Source organism: Anoplopoma fimbria, chromosome 12 (assembly GCF_027596085.1).
Source record: "Anoplopoma fimbria isolate UVic2021 breed Golden Eagle Sablefish chromosome 12, Afim_UVic_2022, whole genome shotgun sequence".
NCBI lineage: Eukaryota > Metazoa > Chordata > Actinopteri > Perciformes > Anoplopomatidae > Anoplopoma > Anoplopoma fimbria.
The window spans coordinates 11,403,564-11,423,056 of NC_072460.1; the positions used below are offsets into that span (position 1 = coordinate 11,403,564).

General features: G+C 42.8%; 1 protein-coding gene across 1 annotated transcript in view; it reads right to left on the reverse strand.

Moving 5' to 3' along the window:
* Positions 1 to 19,493, reverse strand: part of samd11 (sterile alpha motif domain containing 11) — a 49,028-nt gene that overhangs the window by 22,010 nt on the left and 7,525 nt on the right. Inside the window, 2 exon segments of the mRNA XM_054609916.1 lie at positions 6,596 to 6,705; positions 14,426 to 14,601. Coding sequence (XP_054465891.1) covers positions 6,596 to 6,705; positions 14,426 to 14,601 — 286 coding nt within the window.

Here is a 19,493-nt window from a genome sequence, read left to right on the forward strand (position 1 = left end):
TATTTGAAGGAGGGAGGAGGGCTCTGTCTCTCTATGTCTCCTCCAACGTCTCTTTCCAACAGTCTGTCTTTAAGTGTTATCACTGTTCTTCCTCTCTCTCGCCTCTTCTTTCTTCTCTTTTTCCAGATGTCGGCTCAAAAAGCACCGACTGAACTTAAGTGCACGAGAGCCTCTGCTTGAGAAATTGCCCTCAGCCTACATTATGTCTATATCATGTGTTATTTTTAGTTTTTTTTACCTCCACAACATCTACACCCCTCTCTCCTGTTGCTGTCCTCCCCTCATAAACACACTTCTGATCTTCTTGCTCATTTCTTTGTCTCTTTCTCCTCTTGGTGTGTTTGAAACCTCCTCCCATTAGGAGTTCTCTCTCTCCTCCCATTTACACCCTCCCTGCCTCCATCTCTGCCTCCATCTCTTCCTCCCTGTTCTCCCCCTACCTCCTCCCCTGCCACCTAGTGTACAATTATAGCCCCCCCTACTTCCTCCTCCTCTCTCATCCCTCTCTTCCTTCCCACCCAATCGCCTCACCTCCAACCCCCTCATACACACCTCAAATCAATACAGGCCTAATCAGAGAGAGAGGGGATGCAGAGCACATTGCATGCAGTGCCGGCAGGAAGGAAAGGCTGTTTGTCATTTCTCTCTCTCTCTCTCTCTCTCTCTCTGACTTTGTCTCTTCCTCCACACAGAGAGCCACAGCAGCAACTGCTTCCCTTCTTACTCTTTTTTCTCGCTTTCTCTTTCTCACTTCTCGGTGCGTATTTTTAAGGATTGAGAGCTCCCCCCTTCCTCAAGGAGAATGGATCTTCTCTCGCTCTCTGTCTCTCTTTTTCAACAAAGCAATTTTTCGTCATTTGCACAGCATGTGTAAACAGAGCCGAAAAACAATGAACAGGGGGTACAAACAAAAAAAAACACAAGGTAATTTCGTAGCAATACCCAAACAAACAACACTTGGCAATTTCTGCCATATGTCCACCACTGTGTCCAATTGTTACCTTAGCAACGCACGGACAGGCATCAACAGAGAAGTGAAGCTGGAGTAGAGTCTGACCTTTAACCCTTAATCTTTAACCCTAACTTATGCTCTTTCTTGACTATAACAAGACACAGATAGACAGGAAGGGGGAAAGAGAGACAGACAGACATTTAGACAGGACTCAGAGGATTTTGTTGGGCGGCTGACGGAGCCCTGGTGTTGATGAGAGGGCGAGCGTGCAAACAAGAAAGGGAGACAGAGTGAGGTTCACTAATGATCCAGTGTTTGATGTTGCCTCTCAGGTCCTGAGGAGATCCACTCCCTATACCGTCCTAAGGAGACATTGTAGGGAAGGGGGAAGGGGGGACGCTAATGGACAAGTGTGTACACACACACACACACACACACACACACACACACACACACACACACACACACACACACACACACACACACACACACACACACACACACACACACACACACACACACACACAAAAAATAAAAAAGATCTCCATCTATCTTATTGCTGGATTCTTAACAAAGAAAGAGGACTGCCATTAGTTAAACCCCCTCTTCTAACACAACACACACACACACACACACACACACACACACACACACACACACACACACACACACACACACACCCTCTCATGATCAAACACACACACTTGAGTCGTCTCTTGAGCCAATCTCACTCAAGACACTGCGTCTCCTGAGCGAGTGCCCGAGGGCCAGAGATTTGAGGGCGGAAAGCTTTTAAAGCCAATTAAATGGGGCTTCTTAGAGCGACGGCGCTCCCTTTTAATGCCGAACCCTGGGCTCTGCTAGCGTCTATGCTAACCCTGTTCTACTCCCACTAACACTGCTTACAGTCAAGTTTGCTACCCCGGGCATTTCCCTACCACCTGCTTGTTAATACTGCTAAATAATTAATTGGTTATGGAGTCAGGAGTCGACTGTGATTTTACTGTCAAAAGAGTGCAATAATTCAGTCAAAATAGCAATAGCTGCTATGATACAGCTCCTTGATTTTACCATTACTGGTCAACAAATAGTTAACTGGCTAACTTTTTTTCAACCACCCGATATTCTAGCCTCTGGCTCAGTTCCTCTTTGCTAGTTAACCTCTTCCTTATCTGCCTTTCCTCCTACTTAGAGAAAAGAGGGATGAAAACAGAGGGACGGATAAAGAAAAAGGAAACAGCAGGACTTAAACCTCTTTCTCTTTCATGTGACACACCCAGGGCGAACCATCAGGCAGGCGTTCCTCTTTACTCTCTGATTTCCTCTCCTCCCTCAAACTTTAGTCCTCTTCCTCTCCACTCTCCATCCCATGGAGTGTGGTGACAGCTCAGACAGCCAGACTCCTTAATTCCTCTCTTACTCCGTTAATCTGTCATCTTTATCAGGCCGGTGAGGGGGGCTGAGCGGAGAGGAGGGGGGGGTGACAGGCGGGGACGTGGGGTGGGCCGCCAGCCGCAGCCCCCGATCAATCTCCACATTACAGCTGACAGAATGGTGCTAATAACTTATTGATCCCCCTCCGTGCGCCGGGGCCTCCGCCGGCCCTGAAAGCCCTGCCATTGATTGGCTTACAGGCCGATGCAGCTGGGAGAGGGGGTGGGGGTGGGGGGGGGGATGGGGGAGGAATGGGGGTGGTTGATGGGGATGGGGAAAGAGGCGCTTCGGCTCACGCTGAGGAGAGGATGCGCCACCTCCAACGCGTGCAAATGTACACACAGAGTGACGCTGATCCACTGTTTGTCATGTTCTATGGCTTTTCAACAGGAAGTGAGAAATAAAGAGAGGTGGAGAGAGAAGAACACAACTAAAGAAAAAGGGAAATCATGGAGGAATTGCTGTACGTCTAGTCAATCGACTAAAGTGTGACTGACCTTAAAGTGAAAAAATGTGTCATTGTCATATAAATAAATTTCCCCTTTGCAACGCAGTAAATTTATATTACAATAAAAACTAAACCTACTGGCTATTTATGCAAGCTTTATTTTTAACAAGAAGTACGTACTACTGTACCCTCTGTCGGGTACAGTAGTACGTACTTCCTGTAAAAATCGTCTGATGCACAGGTGGTGGAGAAGTTATAACTTTCCAGCAACAACTTAGAAAAAGTTGTAAATAAGGAATTACTTTAAAATTATAACGGGATTATACATTTTTACAGCACTTTTGAGTTTGTCATGTCCAAATGGTTCGAACATGCAAAGACAGAAAATGAACCCCTCAGTGCAATATAAGAAAGATGTTTCTGACCTGAACATAACTTACACCTCACAACCAAATATTTCAGGGAAGGAAATTCATATTTAAAAAAGTATATCTACGTTTTCATCACTTTGTATTTTCTACCATTCTTAAACATGCTGCTTTCTTTTTCTAATATCTCCGTGTCTGTCATCTCAGTGTTCATTTTTCTTTTTCCGTATACAGCAGCTTTTGGTAGGCAACCGCTCAAGCCAGAATATAGATATTAATATTTTTATCAAATCAGTGATCAGGTCACAGGTTATTTAAGGCTATTAAAGTTTTAAAGGCACCATTAAATAATTGTGTTGAATATCTAACTAAAAAGCAAGAAATGATAAACACACGCTAAAATGACTTTCTGGATTTAAACTTCACTTAGGTTTCCTTTTAAGTGCTCTGAAAAGAAGAAAATTGTATTTTCACTATTTACTTAGCATTTTAGTTTGGCACTAGTGAATTTGATCTCTTGACAGACGCATTAGCTTGTCTTTATGAACAACAACCCTGAGAAGACATTTTGTTAAAGCAGAACAATTATATTCCTTTTAAGCAGTGGGATGTTTTAAAATATTTACAACCCACATTTCCCCTTTTACTTCTGTATGACAGAGCTAATATCATCCTTAACCCTGGAGTGTTTACTATTGTTTAGAATTGGCTTTCTATGCTAATCGGGTCATAACTAGCTGGTAATAATTTAAGAGCAATCCTCACAATCAGTTTGAAAAAGAAGGTCTTGCACAAACACGCTTGGCTGCAGATTCACACGCAAGCAAAACATCTAAAACCAGGCATTTAAAACCACACACGGAAAGGTGCACACACACTAAAATGTGCTCAAACCCCAAACCGCTGCTACAACCCCCAACCACACACACACCGACAGGCTGTAACTGCCTCTGGGAGTCTGAGTGCAGGGAGCAGAGGAGAGAGAGAGAGCGGCGGACCAAAAACACCTTATCTGCCCGTTTGAGTCTCCAGTCTGACCGCAGAGCCACGGTTTACAGTCTCCACAGGCAGCCAGACTCTCAGCGTTGGCGCCCCTGCTCTACCCCTCCCTCCTTCCTCCCCCCTCTCACAGAGCCTCTGAATAGCCAGCGGCTGGGGAGTGAGAGAGCAAATGAGGCAGGGAGGGAGGGAGAGGAGAGGAGAAGAGAAGAGAAGGAGGGAGGCAGGCCTCCTGTCTGTCCCTCAGATTTAATTAACGGCCCACTACGGCGCAGAGACGACCCGGCAAGCCTGCTTCCCTTTCCTCCTGACCCACACACACACACACAACAACACACAGAGCCGTCCGCCGCCATAGCTGCTGCCTGCCCTCCCCTGATACCACCACAGCACTCATTCATCTCTCTTTCCTCTCTCTCTCCATTTCCAAATGTTTCTTCCATCAGTGCATCTAGGTCTCTCCCTGTTGCAGACCTTTCCTCTATGTGATCCTTAATTTCTCTCCTATCTTACTCCCATGTGTCTCAGATTTTCTCCCTCCAATGGTTATTGAATGACTTGACTGACAGAGCAGAGTAAACACAATATTATACAGCAAGCTGCGTTTACTGTCTCATTTATCTCAAAGTGAAATAATCCACTACTCTAAAACTTCATACACATTACACCCACCTGTATTTGGATGCAAATTTAAACTTGTGTTGATTTTGCGTGGGCACACATCTGTATAACTATGTGTTATTTGTGTGTAATTGTGCGTTTGTGTGTGCGTCTAATTTAACTGGCAGACAGAGTTGGAGCCAGTGGCTGATCGGATTGGACTTGTTTACAGACACAGAGCGAGCCGCTTAAGCAGCCTGTTAAATCTCCCTTTAGTGCTCAAACGGACAGATTTTAGGGTCTTGGACCCCCCTTGGCGTCGGCCACTCTGTGCTCACCCTTTTCTCCTTCAACCCCCACCCACCCACCTCAATCCCCTTGTGTCTTCCTCCATTATAATAACTACCCAGGGCTCTGATTTCTCCATTAGGTTAAGCTGCTGATGAGGACGGTATTTGGGTGGAAATCCGTCACAAACTGCGGCTTTAAGACACTGGCTGGGTTGGCTGTTGAGCAGTCTAATACCCTCCACCTTCCACCCACCTCGGCTGATATCACAGGCACCGTATGGACAATTAATCTGGCAGACAGAGGAGATGAGCACACAGAAAGAGGGTATGGAGGTGTTGGGTCTGGACCGATTATGGTTCTAGCTGTGTCTCTGGCTAATGTTATAAGGAGGGACAGGGTCAAACCCAGGGCAACAGTGGAGCAAGGTATGGTCTTCACTGATAACAGGACAACTTATTTGTTAATTGGGGTGAATGTTTGGACTTTCTGATGGGTCCTTTTTAAATTCAGCTGATTATGTTTCAGGATCATTATTTCAGATTAACATGTTTCCTGTTTGAAGTCAGAAGATATTAGAAAAAAAATATCAACTTTGATTACAAATTTACATTGATATTAACTTCTATAATTCATTCTAAACTGACTTCCACGGGTTGAGCATTGAGAAAAGACGTCCTTACAAACATTTTAAATAGGAACGAATAATAATACAAGAGCCTACAAAATCAGTTACGACAAAGTTTATAGTCATCCGCAAAACTCAGAACCTAAGTGTGACTCAGATATCAGTTCAAAGCTGTAAGTATTGACACTATAAAATAAGCAATAATATGATAATGTGTTTGGGTTTCTTATGAAGCATTGTTGCGCTCAGTTATAGCTTCTTGGAATACAGTATACAACATAAACATGTGTTGTAAAAATAGGTAAAACTAACTCAGTGTGGCAGAAACATCCAGTACAGTAGCTCGATTGCTGAATAGAGATATCAACAGAGGTTGTTTTACAAACACACAACAAACATACAATATCATACAATATCCTCATACAAGCTACTTGACAAATGTTGCTGTGATTAAATGCAGTCTGTGTTCCGTCTATAAGCTGTTAGAAAAGCTCTTAGCACGTGCACACCATGGTTCCTCTGCTCACAAGAAAATGGATTAATGGCAAACAAAGCTATTTATTGAGAAGTAATTTAAAACAGGGGGTTTACCAAAAATCCCGGAGTGTGGCAGAGAATGTGGGAAGACCATTAAGTAATCAACTTGAGAGCGACCTCCAGGAACGAGTAATAAGCTTATGTCAAATTCCCCCAAATCACACAAATTAGGGTAAATTAAATGGATAATTAAACATTTACATATGTTAGAGGAGGTGTAAAGGGGGGTATATCATCAGTCTAAATGCAAAGGCAGAAATAAAGAAATTAAAAAGGAAGGAAAAACAAGGAAAACATCCTGGCAAACCTTTAAACACACACACAGCACCACTGAGGCCTACCTGTGTGTCCAGAACTGGTGCTGTGGTCGGAGGCTGACTGGCCCTCGGGCATGCCGTGCTGTCTGGTGTGGTGCAGGTTGGAGATGATTGTAGAGAGGTCACTGTCACGACTGTAACACACACACACACACACACACACACACACACACACACACACACACACACACACAAACACGCACGCACACACAAACACACACACAGAGAAAAGGGAGGATAAACACAGTTAAAAGCAGCCCCAAACAAACTTAATTCCACAACACAATCCAAACCAGTTTTTGATAAATCAGCAGCGCAGAAATTCATACTATTTCATGCACTATTTACCTCAAAAATCCTCTTTCCAGACAGGACAGTCTAAACTCTCTAAAATGCATACCTCTACACAGACTCAGCAGCTACAAGTGGCTGTCCTATCAACCAGCTCTTAGCTCTGGAGCTGTGTAATACACTCTGACAGACTACCGCACCCAGCACTTTTGGGTCTCATCCCTACTCATCTTCCACACTAAGATGTATTAACGAACATATTCACAACTCATAAGTAGTTTAGCAGCTTAAAACCAGATTATAGCCCTTTTTTACTTGGGTCGCCAACTGCTGTTTTAGAGAAAAATGCCAACTGAATAATGTTAAAAGAAAGATGATGAAGAACAAAATATCAATCAATCCTTGAACTGGTCTTACTTACTTACTAGTAATAAAATATCTAAAAAACAACGCAATGAATCTGTTTTATATAACACTGGGTTTCAGGTCTACCTTTATACAGGCATGCCTGAACTTCAACAGGAGGCCCTTCACAATGAAACTATCTATATATCTTTCAAACCCCCTGTCCTGCCCTTCAGCACCCAGAGAAGGAGCAGGAGGAGGGTTTACAGATTAGGCCCAGATCTGGTTGGAGCCACTCCGTCCTTCCAAAGGCTCCACCAGCTGCCTTTCATACCTCCCTACACCAATAGACCCAAACAACTGTGTCATGAAGGTATTTAATTTGCAATCTGATTACCATCCTGGTTGCATTAAATGTCATAATGAAGAGAAATAAGTGCTTAGAGTTTGAGAGGAGTATAGCGGTGGTGAAGTAATAGTGTAGTTACAATGTAATAAAAAACAGCTTGTGTGGTAGGAATATCTATGAGGTAACAGTCTAAATATAATTTACTGTTTACTACATGAAGGACATCCCTAAGCCCAAATGAACAGAAAACTCCATGTACACTATGATTTTGTCCACAAAATATGCTTAAAAACATGCAGTATTTAAACATGTCAGTTTGTTGGTATCAGTATCCTCTCGTGTCAGTGGGAATCTCGTTTAAAGGCTTAACTGGCAACTTTATTGAAAGCAGAATCATCTATGAAGGGGGTCTGGTATGACACAGCAAGCACAGTTTATGGGACAGAAGCGGTGAATGGTTCTTAGCTGCCACCGCTATGACGAGGCCACACTGTTTGCGGCTGCTGGATTTGGGTTTTTACAGTCCCATGATTACAGACTCCAGCTGTAATGTCAGGCTTGTCGGTTGCCAAGATGTTTTCCACACGCTAACAGAAAAGATGGAGGAAAGCTAGGAGGGCCTAATGCTGGCCATGCTGGCTTCACTGGTCACCTTTCAGTCATAGAGAACCCATGACTCAGAAAACAGTCTCAGACAAAACAGTCACTACCGGTTGCTAAGCAAGGAGACTTAGCTTGATTGGACTGTGACTGCAAACTTTTCAGGCTAATGATAGACTTCTTTTTTTAGAGTGTATCTTGCTAAAATTAGTAGCTATCTGCATCTGAGAGCACAACGTGGTTTTTTTTTCAAAAAGAAAATGAGATACAGGGTTTGAAAGAAAATGTGTTTAAGGTCATATAATAATGTATCTGCGTCACCCAGTGACAACAAAGCACACATCACACACACTGCAGTTCCACATGCTCCACTGTGAGTAACTGTAGCCAAATCCGTCAACCAGCTAGCTGCGTTATAACACCACCCTCTGTCCATCATTTAAAGTGATCATGATAATGCCTTCCTGAACTTCTCAGAGAGGTGATGGGGTTATTATCCCGTGGCAAAGTAGTCACTCTAAGCCATGAACGGCAAGGACATTGTTAGGAGGGTTAATTAGCACACTTTTCCTGAGCTGTCCCGCCTCGGCTTGGGCTAATGAGGTCCTAGTCCTATCCCCGCCCACTTCTGCCCTCCCTCAACCCCTTCCCCCCTTCTTTCTCTGGGTGGAGGCAAGGTCATACTCAAGCTCTAGAAGATGAAGAGGGGGGGTGTGGATGGTGTTTAAAACTCAGTCACCTGAGTCAGCGCTCCCTAAGGAGCTCCTAGGGCTGGGGTTAGCAAGGAAGGACGGGGGCCTCTGAGAGGATGGAGATGCGGTGGGGTGGGGTGGGGTACATTGTGGCTGTCGGGCCTGATAGCAAAGAAGGACATGAGCTGCCTTCTTATCACCCAGGTGCACGCCGGAGACAATCATCTTATCCTCGGCTCATCCCTAAACTGGTCAATACCGTACCTCTCATCTCCGGCCACAGGACAGACACACTGACCCAGACACTGGGAAGACTAATATGTGTTAATACGTAACGTCTAACATGGAAACCACTGGTACGCAGTATTACTGAGATGATACCGCAAAGCCTGTATAACTAATCAAATTTCTACTAGGGCTGGCAATCAATTTAAAAGAGTTTAGGTGCTGATACCAAAACAATACATTTTTATTTAATTAAGGTGAATATATTCTCTCAGGTTTGAAATTGTCTGCTTTAGGTCAGGAAATTTCTGATCAAAGAATCAAGGAAAAAAAAATGTCTAAGAACCAGACCAAGCATTCAGTGCTTGGAACTTTGATACTCGATGCTCCTTTATACTATTACAGTAGGAATTACTTTTCAAAATGGTCCAAACAACATGAAAAAACTCTTCTCCTGGCAAAGGCTGTCGCCTCGGTATAAATGCCCAGTAGTGGCCTGCTGTGGCATTGGCACGCGGAGCTGAGGTGGCGGGGCTGGAGGTCACAGTGTGAGCTGGCAGAAGCTGGCAGCCCAGGCACCCTGACGCCATGTCTCACACCACCACTGGGAAAGTGCTGACAGACAGACAGCAGGGATGTGAAGGTGGAGGAGTGGAGGACAAGAGAGAGAGACAGAGAGCAAGAGAGACAGAGAAGAGAGAGAGAGAGAGACAGGTCGCAAGCACTGTGTAACATCTGGTACTCATAGGTTTACTTTGTACCCTCCCAAGACAACAGCCCGAACACAGAGCCAACTCCAACCTGCCCAGTTGGCCCACAGCAACATTCAAATAGTACCAGGCAATATGTAATATTCAACAACCGCAGCATGGTAAAATATGGACTTGGGCAAAATGCTGAGAAGAAGAAGGAATGAGTAAAGTTTCTCTGATTCTCTGAAGGGGAAAAAATATAATGAAAGTCTTTTATTTAGGAAATACAATATGCTATAGGCACGTAAAGCTTAAAGCAGGAATATTGATCTTTTCCGTATACGTTTTATGTTTTGTCTGATTCTTACAAGCAACGGAAACACAATTGTCCTGCTGCTCACAGTTGGATAGAAAGACAACCCGCAACTGGGAACCCTGCAAGCAGAGGGGGTAATGAATAAATAGAGAAATACATAAATAACTAAGTGTAGCCTGGCTTCACTTGGGCTTCACTTCTCCTTGTTGTTCTTCTGCTGTACAGACTGACATGAGGTCGATGAGGCAGCCAAGGGAGGAAAGTAGAGTACAATTGAAATAGAATAAGGCAAGTTCGCCATGTTGCATTTAAGTTCCCCTGCACTGAGCCGGGCACACTCTGCTGGTTTTACTGTTAATTTCTCCTCTGGCTTAGTTTTATTGTTATTATTATTATTTCTTTCTACTTTCTTTTTCTAATTCTGAAAAAAATCAACAGTTTTGAAGAACATTTGGATTAAAAAAGGAAATTATCTGTTTTAGTTACAGTGTGCGGCAATCCTTTTACTGTAGTTGCTGTATGAAAAAGGCTCTCAGCTCTTACTATCTTCAGCTGATTTCAACAGACTGTATCACAGAAAATGAATATTAAACACTGTGTTCTTTGCATGTGGAAACGATAAACCTCATGCTTCAACCCAAATCCAAGCCTAAATTGCTTGAACACTGCTGACTACCTTTTTGTTGATGCTGTTTGAAACAGCAGTGTTTTGTCTGTTAACTCCCTGTGTGGAAACAACGGACGTTAGCTGCTAGCCAACGCCCAATCAACTACTAAATTGCTGTGACTTTGTTGCCATGGTTACCACGGGTGTAAATAAAGCCAAAGTTCCTTGAAGCGGAAAGCTCCTCTAAAAAGCTATAAAACCTCCAAGCTCACTAATTAGTGCTTTAGGGGAGAGCCATTTCCAGTAATTTCACACTGTCCGTGACCTCCTACTGGCATAAGGCAATGACACAGTTGTTCAATAAAGTCAGAGGACAGAATGTCAAATGCAATAGTAGCTAACTCAGCATCACTGTCTGTCTTTCTCTGTGGTTATTGCACAGAGAAAGTACAGAGCACCATTAACAAATGGGAGCCAATGCTGCTCAATGAAAAATATCTATTTTCATACAGATAGGTGGTGGGCTGTCTCAAACTGACAAAAAAGCCTTTAATAGTAAGTAGTAATATTAGATTCTTCTTAATGTTTATGAATATAAGCTTCTGTTTGCTTCTAATTTCACAAAGCCTCAGCCTCCTATCAGCATGAACCTACAGCAAACACACCATGGTTTTCTCTCAATGAGCACCAAAGCTCCCACTGCCTACACATATCACTGGGGTAAAACTGGAATAACACAATCAAGCAGACGACTATTCAAGGCTATAACCAGGTCTATCAAAATTACGCCCACAAGGACTCCAACTATAACCTTGCAGCTGAAGACAGAGATGCCTATCCAAAACAAAATAGATGGGATGTGAGTAGGTTATGTTGAATTCAGTATGCTGTTTTAATCAGCTTTACTCCCTGCTGAGTGGAAAAGTACAGGACAAGCAGGCCTTATAATAGGAGACCCAGTTTTTGCCACTGACAGTCATATACAGTATGTTGTTGCTTTTTGTAGGCGGAAGCATTTGCGTATGTAAGTGATCAAGTAGCAAAATTAAGAAACTGCTGCTGCTTGTTAAAGTGAATGTGAATAATGTGTATGATGGATTATTTTTTTTCTTTCTACAAGACAAAGGCTGAAAGACAGACGTCAGCGGGTGTAACTTATAAAATTCACGTTGGTTGCTGAGTAATTACCCAGACTCTCAGTCAGCACTTTTCAATCAAAGCCTTGTTATCTACGGCAAACTGAAACAAACACTTTGGTAGGCCTCGGTTTGCCCTTGAGTAAGACAATTTCAAAGTTACCGCCATGAAATATTTAGTCCCTGAGATGAATCCATAAATCAGTGTTAACAAAAGTTAGATGCAAACAATCTGCAGCACTGACACCAAGGCAATACACCAAAGGTGATAACCAAACTAGATTTGGTTTCTACCCTTGAGTTGTTGTGTTTCTCAGGATTCACATTAGACTTTGGTTGTTACACCCCATGGAGCTTCTGTATAGAAATTATTGTGATAACAATTATTTGGTTGACTCTGTGATTTGGTAGCATTTCAGTCTCTAGATGCTCTGTGTGCTTATTCAGCTGGACAAGTGCAGATCTGTGGAGAACCAAGTAAACCAATTGTCTGTAAAGCCGGTGTATATTAACATTAATCCCATTAAAAGAAGGTGGACCAGTGTATAATGAACTTGAGAGGAAGGACATCCGATTGAGAATGATGACTGATATATTAATGTCATGCCACCTGAACTTAAGTTTGCTGCATGAGGCATTATGTTAGGATAAAATCATTTGGATAAATAATGGCTGCTTTGATGTGCCCATGTAGATTAAAGTTCAGTTACAGTAGGTAACACTGTGCTGCCGCCAACCTTGATGATGTGTGGATGAGACAGCACAGATACGCTCACACATGTATACAGAGGCCCTGTATTTTTCACATCCATTGGCCAAATCCAATTTGTTAAGACCCTTCTACGACTCACTTACGAAGCTGCGGTCAATAGAAATCACATTTCCGTGATTGGACATCCCATTATGCCGTTCGTCCAGACCCACGCTGGGGGATAAAGCAGGGCTGAGACGGATGCCCAGGACAGACCGGAGCTGCGGCTCCAGCGAGTCCGTCGCCTTTCAAAGGGTAAAAGCCTGACATATTAGTCATAAGTGTTCTTTAAATTCATTATCATCTTAACACGCCAGCGGCACAAGTGTCGGGGGGAGGGGAAGCCCTCTTAAATGAGGTTAGCGGATCCATTTAAAGCTTCACAGTTGCTGTGCTGTCCGCCGTGTCACACACAAGTCTCAAGACATAAAAAAAGAAAAAATACATCCCCTCCTGTAATGAGGTTGCACAAGCTGCTTATGATGCAGCTGGGGACTTTCTGAGGTTAATCAATGAACAGCTTCTGCATTATATCTGTCAATGGTCTGTCATGTACATACCAAGTAATCACAAATGCATGTGATGTTTATTCCATATTGAAAATGTCTTCATTTCTGTCACTTAAAATGGACCCAAAATGAATTAAAAATTGAAATCCCATCTTTTTTCAGTTTGTAACAAAGCAGATTGTACGCCATCAAAGAGAGGGAGGGCAGTCTTTCAAAATAATTTGATTCATCTTAATGTGGTGACCTCACTGTAACCTTGAATATGTGTATTTGCAAGTATGAAGATTTGAACATGATTACTCACTTGAATCCAAACAGGCTTTTACTAAATGTAGTTCACATTTTTATGACAAACCCAATCTTCCACAACTCCTGATCACTCTTCTTCATCCATTTTGACCATTTGTCAAACAGCAATTTACTGATTCACAATACAATTCAATGTTGTTTGGTTTCACAAATAAACCACTGACATTTTTTTAAATATTTGTGGTATTATTATAGTTTGATGCCAACCAGTTCTCAAAAATAACGATTCCCAAAACTGAAACAAAACATATACGCCTGTCAAGACTTTTTCTTCCCTCCTGATTTGATTCAAATAACAACATGACTATACTAGTGTAACGGATGAGGATCCAGAGGCTGACCAGGCCGTGCAAGTTTTTGAAGCAACATGTACTACTTCCTCTATTAATCTCAGTCTGTCTCACCAAGTCTGTGCATGTTTTTACTCATTTTGTACCATTAGCTCTAAAAATATTTTTTAAATGCCAATCGTGCTGCACAATGAATATCATAATGAACATAGATTCCAAAGCTAGTTATTTCATAAACATTTTAAAAAACGTACTTAACACTTGAAAAAGTGCAAAAGCATGACGCCTTATGAATGTTTTATATCAAACAATCTGTGATCAAACCGCTCCCAAGCATAGCATGGGATGGGATGCAATGAAGCTGGGGGACTCAGGTGACTCAGTCTTTCAATATCAAGTCAACACAGATACACTGAGACTTGGCAGGAGCAACAAAACTAAAATAAACAAACCAATTAACACATTCAACATTGTAGGACGCGTCCTTCCATAAGACATCCCAAAGAAAAGATGTAAGTTTATTTTTGAAATACGGTTCTTAGTCTGTTTATCTCAAAATGAGTATCTAACACCTCTAACTTATCCTAAAATCACTTTTAGTGACTTCTGAGGTGTCAAAAAGCTGCTTTTAGACAAAATCTGACAAAACAGACGACTTATTACAATAAAGAATTTTCAACAAAAGTGATTGCACAGAGGCTATTAGAATGATAATTTCTTCCTGGCCATAGATGTGCCTCACCTCTTTCTCATGATACTGTAATGCAACTCGTCCTCTTGTTTGATGTGGGCATGATCACCACTGGCTCGCTCGCTGCCTTCACTGTCGTCACTGCTGAAGATGGAGGCCAGCTCCTTCTTGGGCACCCGGTTGGTGGGAAGGGGGATGGTGCGTTTCTCAGCCAAGCGTCCGCGGTTCTGCACAGCAAGGCACAAAGAAAAGGGAGACTTTAGCAACATGATTCATGTATAACTTGTCAAATTGTTGAATGCATTTCTCAATTTGCTTGGCATTTTTTATGGTTTTGATCATTTGCATAAGCCTTTTTTTTTTTATTCCAGCACGATGACTTCTCTCTGAAAATGTAAACAGGACAAATCAAGAATTCAATGCAAACTGATCTTGGTTTTACTTTAACCACTATTTTTCTGTTCTATTATCCTGCTTACAAAACACCTTGTAAAAAAATAGATTAAATAAGTAATTCTCAACCAGGGGTACTTGTAACCTAGGGGGTACCTTCTGCTAAATGGTTAAACGTCCAGCATCAACCACTCCGGGTGATAATATAAGGATGCAAACTTCACCAAACTGACCTTAACAGTTAAGACAGTTTCATTGTATGCATATAAACTACTGTAACAATATATACTTCTATTTAATTAATAGTGTTAAATAAAATCCAGTTCTAAATCAGTTAAATTCAGGAGCATATTTGTAACGTGACAATGAGGTCAACTGGGTATATCTGCATTAACAGAGTGGCTTCCTCTTGAAACAAGCTGTTTCTTGCACCAGCACCAAACACAGAAGTCACGTTTGGCACACTTTTACCAAACCAAACTGATGGGGAGAAAAGTTGGTTGGTGGTGGCTGCCAGGAGAAAGCTGAGAACAGAAAGGATAAAGACGAGAGAGTGGCCCTAGGGGCATTAGGAAGTGAAGCTGGGCGACCTTTAATGTGACCTGAAGAGGTCACTACAGATTAACATGGTCCTATCACAGAGAGTAGTTAAGAGGGGGAGAAAGAGGGGAGAGAGGAGTAGAGGAGTGGAGATAGAAGATGGAGGAAGTAGAAGAGATTGAGCCGGGGGAGAAAATTGGAGCAAGGGAAGGATAGGCTGAGGAGAAAAGTTAACAGAGAAAGGAAGGAGAGCAGATGTGGATTTGTACAGGTGAGAGAAGGTGAGAAAAATATAGAAATTAAATCAAAACATGAGAGAGAGAAAGCTCCACAGAAATAGGGTCTGTCCGATGTGGGGTGGACTTAGATTTGAAACTATATCCCCTCCCTCTCTCTCTGTGCTTACATCTCTGCTCTTCCTCCCAAACGCCTTTAAGCCCTCCAGCTATCCCTTCCACCACACGCAACCCCGCTCTCCCCACTCCCTCCTTCCCTCACTCCTTCCATCCCAGGAAGCGCGGCAGCATGAGTGGCAGGCGGGGGCAGGAGGAGGGATTTGGGGGCTCCTAGCCAAGAGGCAAACAGGTGCAGCCCCTCTGGAGTCTCTCAAATGGCAGACATTAAAAAGAGTTGGGGGGGGTGGAAGACAGAGAAAAGATGAAAACATCCCCTAGGATGAGCGGGCCACAGAGTTCTGCACATTTCTCTCCTTTCTCTTTTTTTTTTATCATGCCTTGCCAGAAAAGAGGTTTTTCCTCCTTCTTCTTTCCTGTCGGAGCTTTCTACAAGTTCTGCTCCAGCGATTGAGGACAGTGGATCACTTTCTGATACTTCTGCTATTTTCACACAAGGCCTCGCTGTAGGAAGTTAGTGCTGGAGCTCCAACAGGGCGCATTAGAGGGAGGAAACAGGAGCGTGACATCACATCAGAACAACAGAACGACACTTTTTCAGACACACACATCTGTAAAATACAAATTCTCTACCTCCAAGTACACGTCTCTTTACTGCTTTCTTCACATTGTAAGAGAAAACACAAAATAGCACGTGCACACTACGCTCACACACACATTTGCATGTACACTCTCACACACCACACACACACACACACACACCTGTTCCTGTTCCTTAGAATTCCCCTCCAAACTAAAGCTGGGGATTTTACTTGGAGCAGCAAAATAGTGTATACAAGAATAGTTTGTCTAAGACCAGTCGTGACTGAGGCTGTGTGAGTGCGAGTGTGTAGACAACCACCCACATGGCCGTGACGTACCCAGGCTGACAGCCCCCCCTCCCTCTTCTCTCCTCCCGGAAAGCCCCGATCCTTTCTTTAGTGGCACTGACGCAGAACTGGGGGTGAGCTCCCACTGCTTCCGGCAACACTTCCGCAGCACGGGGGAGGGCTCACCGAAACAAAACACGAGGCAAAAACACACCCCAAGCAGCCCACGTAGGGCGCTCAAAGGAAGGACGCCTGAACGCTCAGGCACGTACGAGCACGCACAAACACGCAAGCGTGTGCACAGAGCTGAGGCAACCCTTACTGTGTGTGGTCAACCTCCTTTCAGCCATGGAAAAAAGTCTCTCATAAAAGTCCCACTAAAAGCACCTCTATGAATATCACCTCCCACACTTTCTGTCAGTCTGGCAGCCAAGAAATATATCTGGCCTTCACATTTACACTCAAAAGAAGACACACATACATAGAGATGCGTATGCAAAACGGACACATTGACCAACTTTAAACACAATGTAGACAGACAAATGAAATAGGCAGCCACAAAAAACATTCAAAAACACTTTCATCATATATTCATATAATACACAAATTATCCAATGGATACTGTATGCTCTAATAAATAACACTGGAAGTTGAACTTGATAAAAACACTTGAATTGACAGTAGAAGTTAAGCTGCTTACCACACTAAATGACACTGAATGTCGTTTGAGGTAAGATTTTGTGAAGTACTGGACGCACCGTAATCTGGGTTATATATTGAAGACAGTCTTGAGAAATGGCAAGAAGTCAAATGTAGCCCACTTCAATATGGTCTTTCAAAGGCCAAAACATCTAATTTGCATACATTCTCTGGGTTAGATATGGGTAATAAAGCTCTCCTATTTCAATGAAAAGCAATCTAGTGATGAACAATGCTGAGCAATGTGTTTAAACAGCCATATATCTCCTATAAGTCATTTTTCATTTATTTATGGCAAAGTTTGGGTTTTTAAAAGCAACAAAATGATGTTTGTACTGAAAAACAATACAGGCTGATATCACAGCCACACGTTGGCCAGCAAAGGCGTTAAATTCAAGCTTGAATTATAAGGCGATCTAGTGTTTTCTCTCTAAATTCATTTCAGACTTTTAAATGAGCTCTTGGTGGAAAAAGAGGACTAATAAGGGTTTTTTTTTTTCTTTCTCCTTGCGTTATTTCCTGAAAGGTGCAGTGCCCTGCCGCTGGCTCCAACTAGCATTAGCGAGCGCACACACACACACACACACACACACACACACACACACACACACACACACACACACACACACACAGCGGTAGCCGCCCGTGACATTCCTGCAGCTGCGGCGCTCTCTCTCCCTCGCACGCGCCCCCCCAGCAATCTCCCTGGGGGACGAATGCCTAATGAGTCACGCGCCTGTCTGCCGTTACCTCGCAGCGTGTGTGCATGTGTGTGCGTGTGTGTGTGTGTGTGTGTGTGTGTGTGTGTAGGCGGGATGGCGGGCCGACTTGGCGCGAGCAGTAGGGGAAAGGGGGAGGGGGATGAGGAGACGACAGAGTAAGAGCGAGGGAAAGAAGAATGAGCGTGAGGAGGGTGGGAGATGGAGGGGATGAAGCAGTCATTACCGTGCTCACATAACGAGGCCAAAACAATTTGCCTGCTCTGTGTTTGTGTGAGACGGAGATCCAGATCCTCACAAAATTCTAATTGTTACTTTGTTTAGTCTCACCTCCTTATCTCTTGAATCACCTGTCTTGACATTTTTACAGGTGTACCCATAAAAGGTGATAAGCTACTAATTTGTCAGCTTTCGTCAAATTGAGATTGCTCAGTATGCAAACCTGATTACTGTTGATAATCAGGTTAAAGTAATAGTTTAATTAAAGTGTTTACATGGTTCGTAGTAACCAGATTTCCCCTGTAACCCAATAATGAAGTTAATATGGTGTGTTTGAAAGGAAGGGTAATGACGAAGGAATTGTAGTCGCCGGTAGAAAAACTTCTTATTAGTGCCACAAAACAAGGAGGATGGAGAGACAGGGTTTGTTTTTATAGTTTCTGCTTTGATTAATTCACCATCCACCTTAATATAATCTATTTTACTTTGATATAGTTGTGACATGAAAGCCGTTTTGCTGTCATCCCAAAATCATTTTGGATTTTTCTTTTTCTTCACCACTAGCCATGACAATGTTTGTTTATCGAAACACACATTTGCATCCGCTGCACTCTATGACCTTTCTGGTGCATGTTCAGAATCAAGACAGCAGACAAAGGCACAGTATACTGTGCAGGCCACAGAAAAAAAATGACAAGCCTTATATTTCCCTAATCTGGTTATAATTAAATTATTAGTGTGCACCTAAACAAACCTACTGCAATATATGCAAGAAAAGCAAATATCAAGAACGGCTGTGAGTAAACTGCAGCTATTTAATAAGACACATGTTGAACTCTTCTGTAATAAAAAATATAATGCAGATATAAACGGTTCTATTTACAGGAGGTATAGGAGTAAACACATTCTTCCACCACAAACATACACTTGCCAGAGACACTCATGCATAGTGCTGCCACACTGTATGGTCGTTTATACGGTATACTCTTCCATATTTATACACACACATGTATAAATACATACATACGCTGTTTGTGTGAGTAAAACCCTATATCTAATGATGTTGCAATGGCAGAATACATGAGTATAAGATAATTCCTGTAACACCTCTCACTGCAATGTGTCACATTTTGCAAGTTCAAAGCAAAGATGACAGATTGTATTCTTAAACATTTGTGATATATCAACCAGCCAAGCAACAGTAACACACATTTTTGTCAACAGGTGTGACTCAACAACTCAAATTTTTCATTTTGTATGGAGAGCTTCTCCAGCCATGTGACCCTACCATATGGATGGGTACATGTAAGGTATATAACTAAAACGC